The sequence below is a fragment of the Pteropus vampyrus genome, unplaced genomic scaffold (assembly GCF_000151845.1).
Source record: "Pteropus vampyrus isolate Shadow unplaced genomic scaffold, Pvam_2.0 Scaffold8, whole genome shotgun sequence".
Taxonomy (NCBI): Eukaryota; Metazoa; Chordata; class Mammalia; order Chiroptera; family Pteropodidae; genus Pteropus; species Pteropus vampyrus.
The window spans coordinates 12,603,823-12,630,447 of record NW_011888789.1 but is presented as its reverse complement, the minus strand read 5'-3'; the positions used below and the strand labels follow the sequence as shown (position 1 = coordinate 12,630,447).

At 34.2% G+C, this 26,625-nt stretch overlaps 1 protein-coding gene across 2 annotated transcripts in view; it reads right to left on the bottom strand.

Moving 5' to 3' along the window:
* Positions 1–26,625, bottom strand: part of ADAM9 (ADAM metallopeptidase domain 9) — a 109,784-nt gene that overhangs the window by 15,711 nt on the left and 67,448 nt on the right. The window contains exons 17-19 of one of the 2 annotated variants that reach the window (XM_011372618.2): positions 6,832–6,912; positions 6,481–6,586; positions 600–741 (exon numbers count right to left, since the gene is read on the bottom strand). In XM_011372618.2, the coding sequence (XP_011370920.1) occupies positions 600–741; positions 6,481–6,586; positions 6,832–6,912 (329 nt within the window). The remainder of the gene's footprint in view (positions 1–599; positions 742–6,480; positions 6,587–6,831; positions 6,913–26,625) is intronic. The other variant, XM_023519658.1, reaches the window with a different exon arrangement.

Here is a 26,625-nt window from a genome sequence, read left to right as displayed (position 1 = left end):
TCTATGCTAATCTGTGTTATATTTTAATGCTGACATATTAGAAGAGATAGTTGAGAGACAGATAATTGTACAAGAGCCCAACACATGGACTAGAAATGTCAGGTGTCTGAATTATGACAACCCTTTCTTCAATCAAAACTTATGTCTTAAAAGCTTATAATTCACAAAATCTGTTTTTAAAACTGAGATTCGAAAAGCTCTTCCTCTATGAGAACTGACCCTTGAAATGGACACAGAAGAAAAATTTTCAACATTTACATTTTTAATCTTTATCCAAATATTTTAATCTCTAATTAAGAAGCCCAAATCTGAAATTGTAGCCCAGAATCCTACTTATTCCACTGTCAGAAATCAATGTCAAGCAAAATGAACCCAAAGGGCCATTTTTAGTAGTACACAAGTTAGTCACCGTAACACTTTCCCCTTTACCATTTTAAGAGGTGACTGAGTCACCACTATCATTTTGTCCCTGCTAATCATGTCAAAACAACAGAGAGATAACTTAGTACTCTACTTTTAAACCAGTCTCTATAATATGACTATCATCATTAATAACTTTTAATTATTTCATATGAATTCAAAAGAAAAAATCTAAGTACTCATAGGTTTGTGATCTCTTCTTTCTGAAGCAGCTTTTTCGCAGCTGATTTCTCTTGATGAAGACAAAAGCAGCAAATACAATAAGGGGAATAATTAAGAAGAAGAATACCAGAAGTCCATCCCTCAATGCAGTATTCTTTTCTAGAGAGGAGAATTTTATATTAATGATAATTAAATTAGAAGTTAACTCACATTAATTATAACACAGTTGATGATTATAAGTATTTTATATTAATTTTCACGTTCGAATGTCAAAATGATATAAATTGAATATACTGAAAAATCTTGCTCATACTTCACCCCCGCCCACTTCATTTCTGCCTTCCCCAAAATAACCACTTTTATTAATTTCTTATATTATCTTCCAGTATTTCTTCATGCAAATGTAAGCAAGAACATATGTTTAGTGCCAACCCTTTCTTACAAAGAAGGCAGCATACCATATACACTATTCAGCACATCATTTTTTTCACTTATCTATATATCTACCCAAACCATATATAGATAACTGTCTCATTTTCTCAACAACTGTACAAAACTACATTGCAAGGATGTTCTACAGTTTACTGAACCAGTATCCAACTGATACTTTCATTTTTCTATCTTTTGTTATTTAAAAATGCTATAATGAAATAATGAATAACCTTATGATGTCATAATCATAATAAATAATTACAATGGGTACAGGTATAGCTAGATAATAATTTCTCAAGAGTAGAAATCCAATATCAGAGGGTAAATACATTCAATCATTTTTTCAAGGCACTGTCAAATTGTCCAAAAGATGGTGGTTACAACTTAACATGCCAGCCAGCAATATACAAGAATTCCTCACAGCCTCATCCACAGAGTAAAACTTGTACATTTTAGCCATCCTGGTAGGTAAAACTTATGTTACAGAATTTTTAATTTACATTTTTTTTATACTGTAAGTTGAGCAACCTTTTATATTTAAAGAAACATTTTCTGCTGAGTCCTTTGATGATTTTTCTAGAAACTATTGGTTTTTTCCTTCTCAATTTCTAAAAGCTCCTTATGTATTAGGGATATTAGCTTTGTCTGTGTATTATTTGGAAATAATCTCTCCATTTTTGTCATTTGTCTTACAGTAACAGCTTTTCTCCATGCATAAGTTTATTATTCTTAGGTTTACTATTCTTAGTTGAATTTATCAATCTTATTTTTTATGGCTTCTAGATTTTAAGTCTCATAAGTTTTAAAAATTCACTAATTAACATTAATTTTATCTGTTCTATGGTCTACAATAAATATGAACAGGAGTGGTAAACTATAAACATTTTCATCATAATTTTAAGTTTGTAAAAGTGCCAAAACTTTCTGTTAAAAGTTGTACAACACTACATGAAACAACATTCAGCCCAATTAAAAATATTAAAAATTAAAGCAACCTTGATATATTATTGTATACCTACTAACAAGTAGACAAAATTTTTATTAAAGCAGCCAACACTAGCAAGGTTATGCTGAAATTGGTACCTTCATGCTGTCAATAGCATTACATGATTTATTTGGAATTTTTATCAAGAACCATTAAAAGGATTATACCCTTGAACCTAGTAATTTCATTTCTGGCAATTTATCCTCCACTCAAAAAAATGCATAAATATTAAGATGTACATTACAATGTTAGAATCAACCTGTCAAAGAATTAGGAAACAGCTAAGTTATGAAACATTCACTCAATGGAATGATAAACAGCCATTAAAATCCATAGTTCTAACCAAAATGGAGTAACAGAGGCCAGATTTATCCTGTTAGCTATAACAACCAGAAAACCAGGCAAAATATATGAAGCAACAGTTTTCAAGACACTGGACATCAGGCAATGAAAAACAGTGAACCCTGAGACAGAAAACAAGGTGAGCTTTACATTTGTCCTAGTTTGCTGCCTAGTGAAAGTAAAGAGTGAAAAAAATCCAAGCAAAGCTCAGTGGTTTCCTTGAGTTGAGAAGATGGAGCTGGCTGTCCAAGGAAGCTGAGGCAGCTAGGGATCATTTGGCAAAGAGCCAGAAAGGAGAGAGCTGCACAGCCAGAACCTGAAAACTCTGCAGAGGGTTCCTCTCAAATATTCAGCTGAGTACTGATCAATGCATGCATGTAAGGAAACCACCTGAAGCCAAAGAAAGAATCACCTGAAAGGATTAGCAGAAAAAAAACCCACAACTCACACAGGACTAGGAAGAGTACCTGTTCCTACCATTTCCAGTGGAAAACTCCACAATTAATATGGCATTAAGTAGAAAAAAAACAGAAGAGGTTTTTTGCCTCAGTCATGGGGCAGTGTTAGCCCTAGGCTAAATGTTGCTCAGGTCCTCCCAAATAGAGCTTAAAAGCAAGACCCAAAAGGATCAAATTATGTACAAGTAACACAAATACACTAGAACAAAGTTCATCAACATAAATCCAAAACTTATCTACTATACAAGAAGGCAAAATTCACGATTTGTGGCATCCAGTAAAAAATTACAAGGCAATGCAAAGAAGCAGGACACTATGATCCAAAATGAGGAGAAAAATCAATCAAACTGACTTAGAAGAAACAGATGATAGAATTAATAGACAAGGATATCAGAAGTTGTTATGGCTGTATTCTACATGTTCAAGAAGCTACAGCAAAGACTGAACATGCTATGTAGAGACATAAAAGATACAAGAAAAGAAACAAATAGAACTCACAGAAATAAAAAATATACCGGGTGGAATTAATAGCAGTTCAGATACCACAGAAACACAGTACACTTGAAGAACAACAATAGAAAGTATTTAAAATTGAACACACACACACACACACACACACACACACACACACACACACACACACACACACACATCAACGCAAATCAATGAGATGTGAAAGAACTCCAAATTATCAAATATACATGTAATTGGAATCCTGAAGAAGAAAAAGACAAAAGATTTTTGAAGAAATAATTGCCAAAAGTTTTCCAAATTTGAATTAAACTATAAAAACACAAACTGAAAAAGTTCAACAAATCTCAAGCATGCTAAGGCACATGTAATCAAATGCTAAAAATCAGAGATGAAGAGAAATCTTACAAACAATCAGAGGTATAAAAACACATTACAAATGGAAGACCAAAAAAAAAAGATGATTGCAGATTTCTCAGGAAAAAGAATGAAAGTCAAATGACAATATAGAAAACTCTTTGAAAAAGTGAAAGGGGGGAAAAAATCTTCACCCCAGATTTCTTTACCCAGTTATTATTTAAGGCAAAATAAAGGATTTTTCACATAGCCAAAAGCTAAAGGTATTTGTCACTGGTAGACCTGCATTATAAGGAATGTTAAAAGCAGCAGAAATTGAATGATACCAAATGGAAATCTGACTTTATACAAAAATAAATTAAGAGCACCAGAACTGCTAACTATGTGGGTAAATATAAGACTTCTTTATTATTTAAATCTTTTTAAAAGATAATCAACTGTTTAAAGGAAAAATAATAATGAATTGTAGAGTTCATAACACACGTAGAAGTACGTCAACAATAGCACAAAAGGCAGGGAAAGAGAAATGGAAGCATACTGAAGTGGTATAATATCACATAAAGGGAAACTGTGATAGAAAAATATCAATATGGTGGATTTAAACCCAAATACCAATAATCAAATTCAGTACAGTCAAAACAACTCAATTAAAAGGCAGAGATTAGCAGACTATGTAAAAAAGCAAGACCCAACTATATGCTGCCCACAAGAAACCTGCTTTACATATAAAGACACAAAGAGATTAAAAGTAGAAGGATGAAAAAGGATTTCTCATGCTGACTAAGCAAAAGAAATCTGAAGTAACTATTTTAATATCTAATTGCAGAGCAGAGAATATTACCAGGTATAAAGAGAGCTATTTCATAATGATACAGGGCTCGATTTATCAGGAGGACAGAAGGATCCTAAATGGTTTTGTATCTAATAACAGAGTTTCACAATGCATAAAGCAAAAACTAACAGAAGTACAAGGAAAAATAGGCAAATTAGCAGTTATAGCAAGGAATGTCAATATTTCTCTCAATAATAGAACAAGTATACAGAAATTAGTAAGGATATAAAAGACTTAAACATCTGTCAACTAATATGAACTAATTATTTATAAAACACTCCACCCAACTGTAGCAGAATACAAATTATTTTCAAGTGTATAGATAACTTATTACTAAGCTAAACCATCTTCTGAGCCATAAAACAAGCTTCAAAAAATATAAAAGGACTCAAGTCATACAAAGTATGTTCTCTATGAATACAGTAGAATAAATGATATCAATAACACTAAAATATCTGGAAAATCCCCCAGATACTATAAAACAAAGTAACACACTTCTAAATAATTCATAAGTTGAAGAAATAAGAGGTATATGAGAAGTAACTTTGAGCTGAATGGAAATGAAAGCATAACATATTAAAATTTGTGGGGTGCAAAAAAAAGTAGTTCTTAAAGGAAAATCGATAGCACTTCAGTCCTTATATTAAAAAAGAAAAAAATGTCTCAAATCAATGACCTGATTTTCTATCTTAAGAAACTAGAAAAAGAAGAACATATTAAATCCAAAGTAAGCAGACCAGGAAAAAATATTTATAAAGTATATATTTCATAAAGGACTTGTATCCAGAATAAAGAACTCTCAAAACTCAGGAAAGCAAACATCCTAACTAAAAACTGGGCAAACAATTTGAATAGACACATCACTAAAGAAGATATGTAGATGGCAAATAAGCACACAAAAAGATGCTCAACATCATTTTAATTAGAGATATACAAATTAAAACCACGATGAAATACCACTACACACCTACTAGAATGGCTAAAATTTAAAAAAGATTGATCATACCAACTGTTGCACAATATGTGGAAAACTTATTTTTTTTAATGTTTTAAAATATATTTTATTTGTTAATTCAAAAGCTGTTACAAATTGTACAAATTGTATCTATTTATCTTACGTCACTGAATATGGAGAAATTGGAACCCTAATATACAGATGGAGAAAATGTAAAATGCTAAAGCCACTTTGGGAAACAGATTGGTAGTTTCTTAAAATACTAAACATAAACCTACTCTATAAGCCAGACATTCCACCCAGTATTTACCCAAGAGAAAGAAAGCATAGCTTCTCAGTAGGAAGATACTGGCGAACAAGGAGCTCATTTATAGTCTATCAAGGAATAAAAATAAGTAGTAAACGAGTAATTACTCCAATATATGATAGTTCTTATAGTAATAGGAGAATAGAAAGGGCATATTAATTCAGATTTAGATAGTCATGGAAAACTTTTTAGAGGAAATAAGGTATAAACTGAAATCTGAGCAGCAATTAACCAAGTTCCAACAATGTGAATATAATACGGTATGAAAACTCAGAGGTAAAAGAGAGTAGCCTATTAAAGGAAATAAAAACAGTTACAATGTCTTAAGCATAGTGAAATAAGGTTGGAAAAGCTAAGCTAGGGGCAAATAATCCAGGGCATTTAAGCCATGTTAAAGATTTCTGGACTTCATTCTAATAGCAATGCAGAAGCACTGAATTTAAAGCAGGACAATAACATAATCAAAACTGAATTCTTGAAGGAAAACATTAAAACTCTGTAATGTAGTATGGAATGTGAATTATAGGAAGCAAGATGGGAAAGAGGGAGCCTAGTTAAGAGGCTGTTACGGTAGTCCAGGAAAGAAACTGAAAGTAATTAATAGTAACAAAAAAAATAGAAACACTTGTGAAAAATTTAGGTGGCTGAACCAATATAGTTTAATGTATAACTGTGAGAAGTGTGGGAAAGGTATAAGGATGCCCAATTTCTGACACAGGCAACTGGGAGATCACACTAATTTTTTTCTATATTACTTGCCATTGTAGGTAGGTCCACTGTCCACACTTCCTCCATATCCTTTAGTCTCACAATTTGGGGGAGCCCAGCCATTTTCGCAGTGACAATTCTTATTGCTATTACACACCTTCGAAATAATCAAAATACCACTTTTGTTAATTGTGAATGTTGCTCTAAATCATGAACTGGAAACCAAGAGAAAAAAATTCATGCAAATCCATAGACACTCTTAAGAATAAAAAATTTATCAGTATCTAAATTCCCCAATGTTTAAAAATTTTAAAATCTTGAGAAGTCTCACTTAACCCTCACTAGGAATCCTCATTATTCGGCACTACTTCCACGAACAATCCAAAAGAGGATATTACCTACCCCATGTCCATAACACTTTTTCTGAATATCACAGTCATAATTCAGAATAGAGGCATTTACACATTGGAAGTTTCTACAGATCTGAAAAAAAAAAAAAAAAATGAAGTAATGAGTAAAAAAAAAAACTGGACACATTAGTAAACTAGCCAGAAAAAAAGACCTGGGCATAGATTATTTCATTTAGTAAACTCTTTAAAACTTTTAAGGAATAATTAATTCCCATATTATATATTTGCAAATGTAGAAAAATAAGTGAAATTAATTGACATTGATCTAATTTATCAAAAAGGACAAAGATGACAGAAAGGTCAAAAACAATGTTAAACTATAATCTATCCTTCCATATAAATATAGACGGGAAAATCCTAGATAAAATATTCACAAACGGATTTTTTTCAAATCAGAAGTAGCCAGATGGAAATGATCCTACTACTATATAAGAAAGGCTCAACGAGAGGAAATCCATTACTCTAATGCCTCACATAAATTATCATTATTAAAACAGATATCAAAATAGCATTTGATAAAATTTGAAACTCATTTTAATTTTTAAAATTCTTTCAAAAATAAAAGAAGAATATTTTGTCAATAAGACAAAACCTATCTTTCAGTATCCTAATTAATTATGAAACAATACAGGCATTTCTATTAAAAGCACTATTGAAAATAAATCATTATTATCTTATATAGTTCTAGAAATTTTAGTTCATGCAATAAGATATAAAACAGAAATTAGTCCTAAATATTGAAAAAGTTATAAAAAGTGTCATAACCAGAGAAAAATATTAAACTAAAGACCTAAAGGAAATCAGCTAAAAACTTACTAGAAACTTTTCAGTTTTCTGGAAAATTGACAATTTTATTTTTTTAAAAACTGCTCTTTTGTGATGTTAGAAAAAAAAAGACTAACCTTTTTTAAAGATTAGAGTGCTATTTTAAACCAGCTACACAAAATCAGAATGTTTAAATGCTCCAATAATATAAAGAGCAATCAGAGAACAATGAAACATCGATAGATTTTCTGTTCTAAAAAGTACATAGGTTTCAAAAGAATTATAGTCAGAGGATCTCTACATTATGTTTCCTCTAATAATTTTAATTAGTTTTTAAATTAAAAAGATATTCATATGATAAAATTTTTTTAAAGTACAGAAGATTCCAAGTAATAAGTCACTCCTCATCTGTCCTCTACCCAATCATTTCTCCTAGGTAAAAATTTCAAAATACTTTTTTTATACATTCATAAAGTTTTTTGAGAAAATAGTTACCAGTAGCTGCCCTGTTTAGCTAAAAGAAGACGTTTCTCTTAATAACGGATTTATAGTGAACACTTCAAACATTAAATAAGATCACAGAAATAAGATAAAATGTGTTACTTTCCGACCGATTTACTTTAGGGAGCAGAAAAATTCCAAATTCTCAGTGGAAAAGTGTGTTTTGACTGGCAGTGTTTTACTCTGTGGGATGGGTAGAACCAAACTGGAAAAAACACTGATAAGCTGCTTGGAGTGGTAAAGTAAGATTTTTTCTAACATCACCCACCTACCTCCCCCCCACCACCAATAACCACACATGAAGGAGGGCAGATGAAGATAACTACAGAATTTCTCATTTACTGATTTCAGGATATAAGTTTGAAACCAAAGATGAACTACCTGGGACAATAAGAAAAGAAACTGAAGAATTCTCCTTTTACACTTTTTTCTCACTTGATGTTTAGCTTCCCCCCTAAATAAATGTTGAGTAAATATATAAAGAATATAGGTCTGAAGTAGTACTAAATTGTCAGCATGCTCAAAGTGCCAGAGTCCAGCCTTTAGTAGAGGCCATAAAGGAAAGAATCCAACCGATCCTATTTTACACCTGTACAAAGTGTTTGCTGTTTGGTTCCATCAGTGTATCAGTATAAGTACACATACTAAGCATTTGCCATCTTTCTTGTGTGTAAATGTTGTTGGCATAGTAAGAAAACATAATAAAATGCAAAGTTAAAAGGACTTATATCTATATATGTTAGTACTAACCTGGAGTCAATATTTTTCCAATGAAAAGAAAGTGTTTGAAAGTAATTGTGATACATCTTACATGGGAAAATCAGTAGAAACTATTTTTATTCTTAATGCTGGTGGAGGAAATATAAAAATGTGTTTTTCTTGCTATAAAAAAAAAGTAGTATAATAGAAGGAAAAAGATATATAACTGCCAAACTGAACTCACACATACACACATGCACACATACACGCACATACCACAAACATACAATTTGTGCAATCCAGCAAGAGAAGAAAATAAAGTAGGAAACATTTTAAAACATTTAAAAACAGCTAACTAAGATCACAGAAACAGAACTAAATGTCAATAAATTAAGCTGTGCCAATAAAAGCAAAAGCCCAACCAAATGATAAAAATACAAAATGAAAACATATTTATATTATATTGGTATACAAAAAGCTTTCCTAAGCATGACATGAAAACAAAACAGACAAAACTGAAAGATACTTCAACGTTTCTTTATGGCAAAGACAAATGACAAACTAAAAAACATTTATGACATAACTGAGTTAATATTCTTTAAATACAACGAGCTCTCAAAATCAATAATAAAGTGACAATCCAACAAAAAGTGGTAAGATATGAATATGGACTTAACAGAAAAAATACACAGCACTAATAGAGATATAAAAAGATGTACAAGAAGAGAAATGCAATAATAATAATAATAATAATGAGGCTTTGTGAGACTTAATCAGGATGTCAAAAATTAAAGAGATTGATAACATATAACAGCGAGAGTGTGGGAGAAAATAAGACACCCTCATATACAATTAGTGAAATGTAAATTGTTACCACCTCATTGAAAAGTAAATTGGCAGTGTCTAACAGATTTTAAATGTATGTATCCCTTCATTTAAAAAAATCTACTAGAAATCTAACCCAGAGAAGTACTCAACAAAAATAGGTGAGATTAAATGTAGATAAGTGTTCGGTGCTACTAAAAAGATAAACTGCAGATAACTTAAGAATGTAAAAGATCTGAATATACAATTATCAAACACTGTACATTTTAAGTGAGAATACACTATCTTCAAATGCACTCAGAACATTTATCAAAAAATAAACAAAGTCAACTCATTAAACATGGATGTTTCATTCCTAGAAACGACCAAAGATACTAAACCTAGCACCAAACCTGAAGCATGCCTAATTTCCAAAGCAAAGAGTCATGTTCATAGTCAGATAGTCAATAAATATCTTACATCACATTTCAGGAAAACAAAAAGCCATATTTTGTTGGTTATTTTCAAACCAGGCAATCAGCACTGTTTTTGTGTGATAGCAAGAGTTTCAGAGAAAAAATCTCATAATTTTGGCAATACATAAATTTTGAAGTAAACATGCATTCCAGTATCGCCACTGTCATGAATTCTTCCCACTGTAGATTACTCAGCCTGTGAATGTCAACAAGTCTCTGAATGTCAATGCTGTACTAGTCTCAGTCAAGCTGACAGAATACTTCAAAATCATTTCTAAAGAACAGACCAGTTGACTTATATTTTTTTCATTTCATCTTTTAAAACAAAATAATACATGCACATGGTTAAAAATAAAATAGTGCTAAAAGTGCTTATGATGAAATAACTCTATGACCCATGTCTATCTAGTCAGCAAGTTTAGCAGTCTACAGGCAACCACTCTTCTGGTAATTACCTTCCTGTTTTAAATTGTATCCTATTTCTTGACTTATCTATTATAGACATCATCAATTAACATTATTTATGATAGAGAAGAATTCTGCTTTCTAACACAAATCCAAAGGTCCCTTCTTCACCTTCTCAAACTAAATATTGCTTAATATTTATACCATAATATTAGGATATTAACCACTCATGCCACTACTATCTGAGCAAATTCAGAACCAGGTGACAAAAGATGGGGAGGCTGACAATTGGAGATAAATTATCTATATTATCAATAAAACAGTTAACATGACTTAAGTAAACAACGAAATGAGCTTCCTAATACTGCACCCCAAAATCAAACTTACCTGCCTAGTCACAGGCTGCTCTGGACAACCACAGGCCTCCCCCCACAGAAGCAGAGCCTGCCCTGCTAAATTTACTGCATGGTTGAGAGAGCAGACCAGAATACACCCTCTCTGCAGGCAGGTAGATCTGAAAAGAGAAGACAGAAGGGACTGAGCCACCCATGCCCAGTGTCTTCTCCCAAACTTATCAGCTGCATCAGTCACTTTGTGTCCCTTGGAGAAAGTGAAGGAGGAACACACTGAGGCTGGGAGTGTTATTTATTTTTTTCCAGCTTTACTGAGATACAATTGACGTCTAACATTGCATAAGTTTAAGATATACAACATGGTGATTTGACAAATTTATATTCTGTGAAATGATTACCACAGTAGGCTTAGGTACCACCCCCACCATTCCACATAATTATCATTTCTTTTTTGTAGTGAGAACATTTAAAATCTACTCTTAATATTTTCAAGTATATAATATTATTAACTATAATCACTGTGCTAAATATTAGATCCCCAGAACTTATTCATCTTATAACCAGAAGTTTGTACCCTTTGACCAACATCTTCATGAACACTTGTTATTCTATTTCCACCACCCCATCCCACCCCAGGCCCTGGCAACCACAATTCTACTTCGTTTTTATGAGTTCAGCTTTTTAGATTCCACATACAAGTAAGATCATACAGTATTTGTCTTTCTCTGTCTGACTTATTTTACTTAGCATAATGTCCTCAAGGTCCATCCATGCTGTCTCGAATGGCAAGATTTCCTTCTTTCTCATGAATGAATAATATTCCACTGTACACATATACAACATTCTCTTTATTCATTCATCCATTGATAGATACTTAGATTGTTTCCATATCTTGGCTACTAGAATAATGCTGCAATGTACATGGGACCACAGATATTTACTTGAGATCTTGTTTTCATTTCCTTTGGATATATATCCAGAAGTGGAATTGCTGGATCATATGGTAGATCTATTTTTAATTTTTTGAGGAAACATCATACTATTTTCCACAGTGGCTGTACCAATTTACATTCCCACCAACAGTCCACAAGGGTTTCATTATCTCCACATCCTCAGGAACACTTGTTATGTCTTGTCCTTTTTATGATAACTTATGTAATAGGAATGGGGTGATATCTCATTGTGATTTTGATTTGTACTTCTCCAATGATTGGTGATGTTGAGCATTTTTTCATGTGTCCGTTGGCCATTTGTTGCCTTCTTTGGAAAAATGTCATTCAGATGCTCTGCCCACTTTTTAATCAGATTGTTTCTTTGCTATTGAATTGTATGAGTGCTTTATTTATCTTGGTTATTAACCCCTTATCAATGATTCGCAAGTATTTTCTCCCATTCTATAGGTTACCTTTTCATTTTGTTCATTATTTCTTTTACAGTTGTACAGCTTTCTAGTTTGATATAATCTCACTTAATTATTTTTGCTTTTGACGCTCATGCTTTTGATGCTGTATCAAAAAAAGCATTGTCGAGACCAATGTCAAGGAGCTTTTTCCCTATGTTTTCTTCTAAGAGTTTTATAGTTTCAGATCTTATGTATAAGTCATAATACATTTCAAGTTAATTTTTGTGAGTGGTGAAAAGACAGGGGTCCAGTATCATTAAAATACTTAATAGCATGTGAATATCCACTTTTCTCAATATTACTTATTGAAGAGATGATCCTTTTTCCATTCCAAATTCTTGGCTCCCTTGACAAATATCAATTGACCATATATGTGGGTGGTTGTTTCTGGGCTATTCTATCCTGTGGGTCTATGTGTCTATTTTCATGGTCCTTGTAGTCTCATACAAATTTTAAGATTTGTTCTATTTCTGTAAAAAAATGCAAGTGAAATTTTGATAGGGATTGCAATGTATCTACATATGGCTTTGGGTGGTATGCAAATGTTAACAATATTAATTCTTCCAACCCATGAACACAGGATATCTTTCCATTTACAGGCATACTTCAGAGATATGCAGGTTCAATTCCACCCGCATATCTCTGAAGTATGCCTATAAATGGAAAGATATTCACCACAATAAAGTGAATATCACAATAAAGCCAGTCACATGAATTTTTGGTTTCCCAGTACAAATAAAAGGTATATTTACACTATATTGTAGTCTATTAAGTGTGTAATAGTATTATGTCTAAAAAAAGGCAGATTTTTAATTTAAAATTACTTTAGTGTTAAAAAATGCTAACCATCATCTCAGCATGTTGAAAAAAATGGTGCCAAGACTGGCTCAACTCTGAGCCATGAACCTTCAATTTGCATTAAAAAAAAACAAAACAAAAAAACAAAAAAAACAGTATCTGCAAAGTGCAATTAAGCAAAGTACAATAAAATGAGGTATGCCTATATTTGTGTCTTCTTCAACTTCCTTTATCAAAGTCTTGTAGTGTTCAGTTGACAAATCTTTCACCTCCTTGGTTAAATTTATTCATAAATATTTCATGTTTTGATGCTATTGTGAATGGTGTGGTTTTTCTTATTATTCAGGTAGTACATTATTAGTGTATACACAAGCAAATTATTTCTATATCTTAATCTTCTATCCTGCAGCTTTCTCCAATTTGTTATTAGTTCCAACATTTTTTGGTGAAGTCTATAGGGCTTTTCCATATAAAAGATCATATCATTTGCAAACAAAGACAATGTTATTTTTTTATTACAGTTTCGATGCCTTTAATTTCTTCTTCGTAGCCTGAATGCTCTGGCTACAACTTGCAGTACTATGTTAAATAAGAGTGGTAAGACTGGGCACACTTGTATTGTTTCTGACCTTAGAGGAAAAGCTTTCAACTTTCACTGTTGAATACGATATAAGTTGTGGGCTTGTCAGATATGGCCTTTATTGTGTAGAGGTACATTCCTTATATACCCAATTTGTTAAGAGGTTTGTATCATAAACAGATGTCATATTTTCTCAAGTGCCTTCTGCTTCTATTGAAAGAATCATATGATTTTTTTCTTTCATTCAACTAATATGGTGTATCATAGATTTGCCTATATTGAACCATCTTTACATTCCAGGGATACATAAGAATTGATCCTGGTGTAAGATCTTGTTAATGTGCTGTTCAATTTGGTTTGCTAATATTTTGTTGAGAATTTATGCATCTATATTCATCAGGGATACTGTAATTTTCTTTTCTTATAGTGTACTTATTTGGCTTTGCTATCAGGGTAATGCTGGTCTTATGATCTGAAAATGTTCTCTTCAATTTTTGGAAGAGTTTAAGAAGAACTGGCATTAATTCTTTGTTAAACCTTTGGTGGAATTCACCACTTAAACCATTTGATACTGGACTTTTCTTTGTTGAGAGATTGTTGATTACTGAGACAATCTCCTTACTTGTTATTGGTCTGTTCAGATTTCTTATTTTATCATGATTTAGTCTTGGTGGGTTGTACATTTCCAGAAATGTATTCATTTATTCCAGGTTATCCAATTTTTTAGTATATACTTTTTCATCGCAGTCTCTCATGAATCTTCATACTTCTGTGGTATCAGTTGTAATGTCTCTTCTTTCATTTCTGATTTTATTCGCATCTTCTCTAGTCTAACTATAGGTTTGTCAATTTTGTCTATATTTTCAAGAATCCAGGTCTTGTTTTTTTCTCTTTTGTTTTTCTGGTCTCAGTTTAATTTATCTGCCCGTTGTTATTTCCTTCCTTCTACTAACTTTGGGCTTAGTTTGCTCTTCATTTTCTATTTCTTCGAGGTGTAAAATTAGGTTGAGATCTTTAATTTTTCTTACTGTAGGCATTTATCACTATAAACTTCTCTCATAGAACTACTTTTGGTGCATCCCATAAGTTTTGATTTACTGTGTTTTGATTTTGTTCGTTTAAAGGTATCTTTTATGCTCCATTGTTTATTCAAAAGTGTGTTGTTTAATTTCCATATATTTGTGAACTTGCAAGTTTTCCTCCTGTTATTGATCTCTAATTACTGACGTGTAAGGACTTATTATGCTATCTTATTCATTGTTTTCTGGTAGTTTTGTAGTCCCTTGTTCCTTTCTTCCTCTCCTGATGATCTCCTTTGTGAATTGGTGATTTTTCCAAAGTGTATTCTGTGATTCTCTTCATCTTTTGTAAACCTACTGTAGGTGTTTGCCTTATGGTTACCATAAGAATTACATGAAACATCTTATAGACATAACAATCTATTGTATACTCAAACATACACAAAAGCTCTACCCTTTTACTCCTCCCTTTTTATGCTTTTGATGTCACAATTATCTTTATGTTGTATATTTGCTAACAAATTATTTAAGTTTAGTTTTTATTACTCTTGTCCTTTAACTTTTATACCAAAATGGTTTACACAACACCATATTACAGTATGAAAGTATTCTGAATTTAACTATATATTTACCTTTACCAATATGTTGTATATTCTCATATGTTTACATGTTACTAATTAGCATCCTTTCATTTGGACTTAAAGAACTCCTTTCAGCACATCTTTTAAGGTAGATCTAATGGCAATAAACACCCTCAGCTTTTGTTTTTCTAGGAATGTCTTTACCTCTTCATTTCTGAAGAACAACTTTGCCAAATAGAGTATTCTTGGTTGGCTTTTTTTTTCTTTCATTATTTTGAATATATCATCCCATTCTGTCCTAACTACAAAATTTCTGCTGAGAAATCCATTGGTAGACTTGTGTGGGTTCCCTTGAAAATTACAAGCATATTTTCTCTTGTTGCTTTTGATTCTCTAATTTTTGACAGATTTGTCATAATGTGTCTTGGAGATGCTCTCTTTAAATTGAGCTTGTCTCGTGACCCATTTGCTTCATAAACTTGAATATCCAATTCTCTCTTCAGCTTTGGGAACCTGTCAGCTATTATTTCTTTAAATAAGCTTGCTGCCCTTTTTCCCTCTTCTTCTGAACTCACAAATTGTTTCTTTTGGTGTTATACCAAAGGTCACATCAGCCTTCTTCACTCTTTTTCTTTCTTCTTTTTTCTTTTCACCTGAATGGATACATTCAAAGTTCTTCTCTTCCAACTCAGATTCTTTTTTTTTTTTTTTTTGCTTCATCCATTCTGATGTTGATGCTATTTTATTTTTCATTACATTGATTGTATTACTCAGCTCCAGAACTTCTATTTGGTTCTTTTTCATGATTTGCCTTTTTGTTAAACTTCTCATTTTGTTCATGTATTGTTTTCCTGATCTCGTTCAATTACCTTTCTATGTTTTCTTATAGCTCATTAGGCTTCCTTAAAAGAGCTATTTAAATCCTTATTAGTAAATCACAGATTGTCATGTTACTGAAAGATTATTGCAATCCTTTGGTAGTGTCATGTTCCCTTGATTTTCCACATTTCTGAAGTTTTGGATTGCTGTATTCACATTTGAAGTAGCAGACAACTCCTCCAGTTTTTACTAACTGCCTTCATGAGAGAAATACCTTCCTTCAGCTCAACTAGGGATTCTGAAGCTTTCTCAGACTTTCTATGGATATGCCTGCTCCACACTTCTTGCTCCCTCCTGTGCCAGAATTCTTAAGCTTACTGCCTCTTCTTGACTCTGCAACACCAAGCCAAGTGTTGAAAACCTCCTTTTTGTTTTCCTAAGGGTGAGGCTAAAGCTCAAGTTTGTGGTCTCTCTCTGGTCCACGGGTTCTGGCTGGCTCTCTACTCAGGCTCACTAGCTGTCTGAAAAAGCTCCCTCTTGCCACCATTGTTGACAGGGCATGTGGGGTGTTGGCCAAAAGATGAGGGAGCGTCTGGGTGAGGTACACAGAGTGCTAGGGGTGCCCATGGGCCACTTGGAGGGATCTAAATGCAAGGCATCCCTGGCCACTTGTGGACAGGCTTCTTGGTGGAGTCTTCTACGACACAGTAGGATCTGCATCCTTTTAATGTCCTCCAAAGGCCTGTGCCCCTCTTCCAGCCTCTTCTCATCCTTCAGTGATGCAGTTCACAAGTCAGTACTCTGGTTGGGGTGAGAGAGAATGGCTCTGTATAACTGGGGAAGCCAGGTGCTCACTCATTCCTCATTTTCCCCACAGGAGTATTCACAGGCTGAAAAGATCTCTCCTGGCCCTAAGCTGTGCTGTGTTGGGTAAAGAGTGATGCAGGTAGAGTCACACTGTCCCGCGTACCCTCCCCTATGCATCCAATTCATTTTTTTTTTTTTTTTAAATTCAACACTGTGCTGGAACTTCTCCACTAGAAATCTAGACTTCTACAAAGGCTCTCTTATCCATGGGCGATTGTCTATGCTGTTGTTTTTTAGGGGCTTCCATACTGCAGCCTGGAAGGGCTGGAGCTAGGCAAGGCCACTGCAGGGTTCACATCCAGGACCAAGGTCTCTATGCCTATTACCTGACACACAGGACAAGACTCCTTCCATGTCCCACAGCTCCCACAAAGGCACTTCTGTCCATGAATAAATGCCAAATTATTATTTTTGGAAGGATACAAATGAGGAATCTTTTATTCAGCCATATCGCTGACGTCACTCAAAAACCTTGGAATGTTATTTTAATAGAACTTCATCTGTGAGAAAACAATTATATAAGGAATATGTATCTCTTGCCAACAACTAAGACAAAACACTTTTGATTTCAAAGCTAAGTATTATGAGCATATTTTCTTTCTTATATAGCATTTGTTTTCACTGCACCCAATACTTGTCTTTCTTCTTACACAATTGGCCTCTGTCACATCAATATTTAACTCATAAAAAAAAAAAAAGCTATCGTGTCACTTCCTCTTTCAAGTTCCTTCATTCTCTAGAAACCTGCCTATATGGTCCCCTTACTCTAATCTAAATTAATTATTCTTCTGGCCTGGTACACAGCTGTTATTTTAGCATTTCTCTTTGACATACTTCTACGACCTAGATTACAATTCTTTCTCTTTTTGGTTTACTTCTTCATTTGCTGGAACATTACAGTTAGATGATTTCCTATGAAAGGGTAAATAAAAGATAAATTTTCTGATCCTTTGAATCTCTAAAATGTTTTTATTGTGCCCTCTCACTTGATTGATACTTTGGCTGTGTACAGAATTCTAGGTTGAGAAACTTTCAGAAAAATGAAAGTTGTTCTCTTGTATTCTAGAATTTGGTTCTCAATCTCATTCTTCTATATGTTATCTATTTTGAGAGTTTGTTTTGTCTCTGGAAGCTACTAGGAATTTTCTTCACAAATACTGTTAAATTTCACAATTGTCTACTTTCTCTGTTTTCTTTCTCTAAATTAGAAAGTTAAATTAGTTGAATTTTAAAATATTTAATTGATCCTCGAAGGCTTTTATATTTTCTTTTTTCTGTCTTAGTCTTTTCATTAATCTTCCTCAAAGAATTGCCTAACTTTATGTAACAATCCATCTATAGTTCAGTTATGTATGCATGAAGGGGAACAGTGTACGAGGGTTAGGCTAGGGAGATGGGTATTTCATAAGAGGATGACCAAATATAACATCAAAATTCTTATCTTTTCATCTACAACCTACAGGACTAGGCAAATGGTTGCTGATTTTTTGTTGACAGGATAAAAGAAGCAGACAGACGAGAGAAAGAGCTAGCCTCTCCATTAGCCAACCAAAAGTAATTTCATTTTCAGCCTCATGCTTCACCTCACTCTCAGTAATAACCATTATTTCCAAATCACCAATTTGTTTAGGGTTCTGCCAGGCTAAAATATAGTCTTCTTGTTCACATCATACATTGCACTTACATTGCACTGTAAGCTATAGGTTCTACTACTCTAACTACTTTCTGTCCTCTTTCAGTTTTTCAAAACTTGGGGAAATCTGTTATCTACTGATGAGATCTCACATATTTCATACTTTGAGATTTATTCCCTACTTATTCCTCTATACTCTTGAAAGTATTGTGCAGACAAAGAAGACAAATGAATATTACAAACCACCATCTTCTATGGATGCTTTTTCCAATTGATATTTTTACTTTGAACTTCACTGATTTGTAATAATTGAATGTGATAATTACATTTATGCACTGACAGGTATGGGACACAAGGTGCCAGATATGTGGTCAAACACTATTCTGAGTGTTTCTATGAGGGTGTTTTTTGTTGAGTTGAATACTTAAATTAGTAGATTGAGTAAAGTAGACTGCTTCCCTAATGTGGATGAGCCTTATCCAATCAGCTGATCGCTAGAATAGAACAAAAAGGTTGAGCCTCCCCTCAATAACAGGAAATTACACTTGTCTTCCTGTCTTCGATCTGGGACTGTGGTTTTTCCTACCCTCCGACTTGAACTAAAACATCGGCTTTTCCTAGGTCTTAGGCCAACTAGCTTTCAGACTTTAACTACCATCAGCCCTCCTGGTTTACAAGCCTTTGTACTCAGGCTGGAACTACATCATTGTCTCTCCTGGATCTCCAGCTTGCCAACTGCAAACTTTGGGTCTTGTCAGCCTCCATGATCATCATGTGAATCAATTACTTAAAACAAATCAAAATCTCTCTTTCCCTCTCTATTAGTATCTGCATTCTAATTTTATATATATACACATATACATATACGCATACTTTTAAAGAAGTGTGGATACACACTTCTAATGCAGATACTAATACGAAGGATGGTTCTAGAGAAACAGGCTTTAAGGATAAAATCTCTGAATTGGTTCCTGGGTCTATGAAATTGGTTCTCTTATCTGATTACATTTAAAGATGTGAATGACTCTATTTCCAATAGTAAAAATAATACTGATAGTCTATAGTGTAATATGGCAATAGAGATAGGCAAAATATCACCACTGGTTATTCCTAATCAACCACTGACAAAATTAAGATTCTGGGTAACTGTGTCTATGATACTTCTGAATATTTTTGTCAAACTAACAAATGTGAGATTGAGTGGTTACTCCTAATATCATTGGACAAAGTGGAGAAAGAAAAGGATGAGCTCAGAAATCAGAATTCCCAGCTCAGTTAGGCATAAATGACCCAAAAGCTTCTATGTGTGCCCTGAAGGAGACCCTCATCTCCTGTAGCAAGGCTAAGATCTCTGAAAATCAAACCCAGAATCTTATCTTGCAACTGGTGAGATTATAGTACAAGTCAAACTCCCCACCTCATAAGATATCTACTTTTAAAGTGAGGGCACTGATTAGGAAAGGAGGAGATCCTGAAAGCTGGAATGGGGATGTGTTAGAAGACCTGACAAAGCAGAGGACACTGAGTCCCTAATTTCTGATGACTCTCCTATGCCAGTGGAAGTAGTCTCTTTACCCTCAACAGAGACCTTTCTACTCCCAAGAGAAGGGATTAGTGCTTCATTGCCTGAGGGAATTTTAATAGCCTCCTTTGAGGAAGCTGCCATGCAAGACAATGTTGATTTTCTTCAAGAACCACCCCTACCACTTTTCTTTGCTTCTAGACTTATAACTAGACTCAAGTCCCAGCAGGTCCCTAGAGGTGAGGTACAAAGTGGGACCAATGAGGAGGTGTGCTACAAACCAAGAGAATTACTTGATTTTTCTAATTTATACAGACAGAAATCTAGGGAATGAGTATGGGAATTAAGGGTGTGGGATAATGGTAGAAAGAACATAAAGTTGGATCAGGCCTAATTTACTGATATGGACTCACTAAGTGGAGATTCTGTATTTAATGTTGCAGGTCAGAGATTTAGAAAGAGCTATAACAGGATGAAAAGTAGATCAAAAGGTAGCCCACGGTGAGTGAGTTGGAAATGCTGGACCTACCTCTGTGTAAGGTAAAAGAAATCATTCAAAGGAAAAATGGTATGTTAGAGTAGGTTTGCTGTTTAAGACTTACTCACTCAGAGAGTTCAAAAGACACACTTTTCACCATGACTGTGAAAAATAAATTTGTGAGGGGCACCCCAGCCTCCTTGAAGAGCTCTGTGATCATTGTTCTCTGTTGACTAGACCTTACAGTAGGAACTGTGGACATTGAATGAAAAAATTGAAATGCAATCATTCTATTTGGATCCTGGGGTTAAAAGAGGCCAAGTGGCAGCCCTCCACTGTCGAAACGAATGCAGAGTGTTAAACCAATGAGAACAGTCAAAGCAGCAATCAGAATAGTCTGACTCTCATAGACCTACAGTGTTAGATAGTTGATGATGATGTTCCTAAAAATAAAATGGTTCAAAAGCCTACTAACAAATTCTCACTACATCTGTAAAAGCAGAAAAGTTCTAGGTCAAGTGAACAAAAGTCTAAACTGAATCAAAAAAAAAAAAAATCTGAGTCAGAAGCCCTCAATCAGTTTCCAGACTTGAGCCATATAACAGACCAGAACCCTTTAAATAAAGAAGAGGATGGGTCTCCTTCAGGAATAAACTGGATTATAAAGCATGTTTGGCCATTTCTCCTGCCAAGCAAACTTCCAAGAGAACAACCTGGTGCAATGCTGGACACTCTGTCCACTGGGAGAATTTTCTTTCACCACTGCCCTTCAGGGATGTTCCACAAAGGTGCTATAACGCTGCAGCCATCCACTTTCTTTTCAAAGAGTACAAACTTCCAGTTATAAGATAAACAAGATCTGGGTATCTAATATTCAGCGCAATGATTATAGTTAACAATACTGTGTTATATACTTGAAAGTTGCTAAGAGAGCAAATTTAAATGTTCTCCCCATAGACACAAAAATTGTTATTTATAGAGGTGATTGATATGTTAACTAACCATATTGTGGTAATTATTTCACAATATATATGTGTTTCAAATCATCACATTGTACACCTTAAACTTAGAATATGTTATAAAGCTGAGGGGAAGGGGAAGCCAAAAAGGGAGAAGCAGAGATGAAAGATACAGGAAAAGAACTATAGGAACATTATCTGGGATTCTGGGTTTCAAATCTCTTTATTTGATTCTGTGGTTTGAATCAATAAATTTCCTGTTATGTTTTAATTCAGTCTTCTTTTCATCTACAACCTACAGGACTAGGCAAATGGTTGCTGATTTTTTGTTGACAGGATAAAAGAAGCAGACAGACGAGAGAAAGAGCTAGCCTCTCCATTAGCCAACCAAAAGTAATTTCATTTTCAGCCTCATGCTTCACCTCACTCTCAGTAATAACCATTATTTCCAAATCACCAATTTGTTTAGGGTTCTGCCAGGCTAAAATATAGTCTTCTTGTTCACATCGTACATTGCACTTACATTGCACTGTAAGCTATAGGTTCTACTACTCTAACTACTTTCTGTCCTCTTTCAGTTTTTCAAAACTTGGGGAAATCTGTTATCTACTGATGAGATCTCACATATTTCATACTTTGAGATTTATTCCCTACTTATTCCTCTATACTCTTGAAAGTATTGTGCAGACAAAGAAGACAAATGAATATTACAAACCACCATCTTCTATGGATGCTTTTTCCAATTGATATTTTTACTTTGAACTTCACTGATTTGTAATAATTGAATGTGATAATTACATTTATGCACTGACAGGTATGGGACACAAGGTGCCAGATATGTGGTCAAACACTATTCTGAGTGTTTCTATGAGGGTGTTTTTTGTTGAGTTGAATACTTAAATTAGTAGATTGAGTAAAGTAGACTGCTTCCCTAATGTGGATGAGCCTTATCCAATCAGCTGATCGCTAGAATAGAACAAAAAGGTTGAGCCTCCCCTCAATAACAGGAAATTACACTTGTCTTCCTGTCTTCGATCTGGGACTGTGGTTTTTCCTACCCTCCGACTTGAACTAAAACATCGGCTTTTCCTAGGTCTTAGGCCAACTAGCTTTCAGACTTTAACTACCATCAGCCCTCCTGGTTTACAAGCCTTTGTACTCAGGCTGGAACTACATCATTGTCTCTCCTGGATCTCCAGCTTGCCAACTGCAAACTTTGGGTCTTGTCAGCCTCCATGATCATCATGTGAATCAATTACTTAAAACAAATCAAAATCTCTCTTTCCCTCTCTATTAGTATCTGCATTCTAATTTTATATATATACACATATACATATACGCATACTTTTAAAGAAGTGTGGATACACACTTCTAATGCAGATACTAATACGAAGGATGGTTCTAGAGAAACAGGCTTTAAGGATAAAATCTCTGAATTGGTTCCTGGGTCTATGAAATTGGTTCTCTTATCTGATTACATTTAAAGATGTGAATGACTCTATTTCCAATAGTAAAAATAATACTGATAGTCTATAGTGTAATATGGCAATAGAGATAGGCAAAATATCACCACTGGTTATTCCTAATCAACCACTGACAAAATTAAGATTCTGGGTAACTGTGTCTATGATACTTCTGAATATTTTTGTCAAACTAACAAATGTGAGATTGAGTGGTTACTCCTAATATCATTGGACAAAGTGGAGAAAGAAAAGGATGAGCTCAGAAATCAGAATTCCCAGCTCAGTTAGGCATAAATGACCCAAAAGCTTCTATGTGTGCCCTGAAGGAGACCCTCATCTCCTGTAGCAAGGCTAAGATCTCTGAAAATCAAACCCAGAATCTTATCTTGCAACTGGTGAGATTATAGTACAAGTCAAACTCCCCACCTCATAAGATATCTACTTTTAAAGTGAGGGCACTGATTAGGAAAGGAGGAGATCCTGAAAGCTGGAATGGGGATGTGTTAGAAGACCTGACAAAGCAGAGGACACTGAGTCCCTAATTTCTGATGACTCTCCTATGCCAGTGGAAGTAGTCTCTTTACCCTCAACAGAGACCTTTCTACTCCCAAGAGAAGGGATTAGTGCTTCATTGCCTGAGGGAATTTTAATAGCCTCCTTTGAGGAAGCTGCCATGCAAGACAATGTTGATTTTCTTCAAGAACCACCCCTACCACTTTTCTTTGCTTCTAGACTTATAACTAGACTCAAGTCCCAGCAGGTCCCTAGAGGTGAGGTACAAAGTGGGACCAATGAGGAGGTGTGCTACAAACCAAGAGAATTACTTGATTTTTCTAATTTATACAGACAGAAATCTAGGGAATGAGTATGGGAATTAAGGGTGTGGGATAATGGTAGAAAGAACATAAAGTTGGATCAGGCCTAATTTACTGATATGGACTCACTAAGTGGAGATTCTGTATTTAATGTTGCAGGTCAGAGATTTAGAAAGAGCTATAACAGGATGAAAAGTAGATCAAAAGGTAGCCCACGGTGAGTGAGTTGGAAATGCTGGACCTACCTCTGTGTAAGGTAAAAGAAATCATTCAAAGGAAAAATGGTATGTTAGAGTAGGTTTGCTGTTTAAGACTTACTCACTCAGAGAGTTCAAAAGACACACTTTTCACCATGACTGTGAAAAATAAATTTGTGAGGGGCACCCCAGCCTCCTTGAAGAGCTCTGTGATCATTGTTCTCTGTTGACTAGACCTTACAGTAGGAACTGTGGACATTGAATGAAAAAATTGAAATGCAATCATTGTATTTGGATCCTGGGGTTAAAAGAGGCCAAGTGGCAGCCCTCCACTGTCGAAACGAATGCAGAGTGTTAAACCAATGAGAACAGTCAAAGCAGCAATCAGAATAGTCTGACTCTCATAGACCTACAGTGTTAGATAGTTGATGATGATGTTCCTAAAAATAAAATGGTTCAAAAGCCTACTAACAAATTCTCACTACATCTGTAAAAGCAGAAAAGTTCTAGGTCAAGTGAACAAAAGTCTAAACTGAATCAAAAAAAAAAAAAATCTGAGTCAGAAGCCCTCAATCAGTTTCCAGACTTGAGCCATATAACAGACCCAGAACCCTTTAAATAAAGAAGAGGATGGGTCTCCTTCAGGAATAAACTGGATTATAAAGCATGTTTGGCCATTTCTCCTGCCAAGCAAACTTCCAAGAGAACAACCTGGTGCAATGCTGGACACTCTATCCACTGGGAGGATTTTCTTTCACCACTGCCCTTCAGGGATGTTCCACAAAGGAGCTATAACGCTGCAGCCATCCACTTTCTTTTCAAAGAGTACAAACTTCCAGTTATAAGATAAACAAGATCTGGGTATCTAATATTCAGCGCAATGATTATAGTTAACAATACTGTGTTATATATTTGAAAGTTGCTAAGAGAGCAAATTTAAATGTTCTCCCCATAGACACAAAAATTGTTATTTATAGAGGTGATTGATATGTTAACTAACCATATTGTGGTAATTATTTCACAATATATATGTGTTTCAAATCATCACATTGTACACCTTAAACTTAGAATATGTTATAAAGCTGAGGGGAAGGGGAAGCCAAAAAGGGAGAAGCAGAGATGAAAGATACAGGAAAAGAACTATAGGAACATTATCTGGGATTCTGGGTTTCAAATCTCTTTATTTGATTCTGTGGTTTGAATCAATAAATTTCCTGTTATGTTTTAATTCAGTCTTAGCTAGTTTTTATGAGACTTAAGAGTACTGACTATAAGTAAATTTTATAAATTCAAAAAAAGTCATAAGTATACAGCTTCAGAAATACAAAAGTATATTCATCAACACATAGAATCTAGGAACATACTGAAGAAAAATTCAACGATGCCAGCATTTGCTCCAGGAATGTAAAGATAATTTAATGTTAGGGAATTTATTCATATAACCCAGCATATTAACAGGTCAAAAGAAAAAATGATTATTCCAATAGCTGTTGAAAAAAACTACTTACAAAAATGTAAATCTATTCTTCTTTCATTCTCATTAGTTAGGATTAAAAGATACTCCATTAAATGAAAAATACCATTCTACCCCAAGCCAATAGCTAAAATTATATATAACCTTAAAAGGCTAGGTATATTCCCAGTCATTATAAAATCAATAAGAAAAACACACTAATTTTTAAGTAAACAAAGAACATCAACAAGAAACTCACAAAAAAAAAAGGAATAAATATACAGAGACCAAAAAATCCAATATCACTAATAACCAAGAAAGAATAAAGTAAAAAGCTTTAAATCAACAGAAACTAATTTTGACTATAACATAGAGAATAAAAACATTTATTGAAAGCTGGTTGGAAGGCAAACTAGTAAAAACTCTTTTAAAGAGAAATTTGGCAAAACTATATCTAAAACCTTAAAAGATGTGCATCATGATAGTAGTTTAACCTCAGAAGACAATCAAGATATTCTGAAATTTTTATTTACAAAGCCATTTACCTCAGCATTATTTATAATAACTGAAGCAGTTGAGTTTAGGAAGTGGCAAGGACAGGCACAAAAATATAAGGGTCTATTTATAAGTGGGGGACAAAACTGGAACTGAAAACTTGGTAGAAATTGAGGTAACTTGGGGGTCCACCTGTCTTTTCATGTGTCACATAATTAGTCAATCATGTTCTCTCTTTCTCAACTCACTCAACACTCCTGTTCCCTTATATCTCTTGTAAATGGCTGAAGCTTGCCATAATCATTCTGGCCCTGCTCCTATTTCATGACATCCATCAAATTCTTACAGTTTTCTGCCTTACTTTTAACTGCCTTTAATTACATAATCAAAAAAAAAAAAGGAATTCAGCCTAGCTCATTCTCTCATGCAGAATCACTGGCATTAAGTCAGGGGCTGGCTAGCTCTTGGCTCATTATCTGATCCAAACATCATGGTCAGGATAGCAGGGAGCATGGGCAGGACAAGCATTGTGACATTTCTAGTACAAAGACACACGTAAATGTACAAACACACCCACACACATACACTGATACCCTAGAAATCACCTAAGTGTCCCAATAATGGCAGAATGGCTAATAAATTATGGCACACTGATAGTGGAGGGAAATGTGCACAGTATTAAAACATAGAAACCATAGGTTA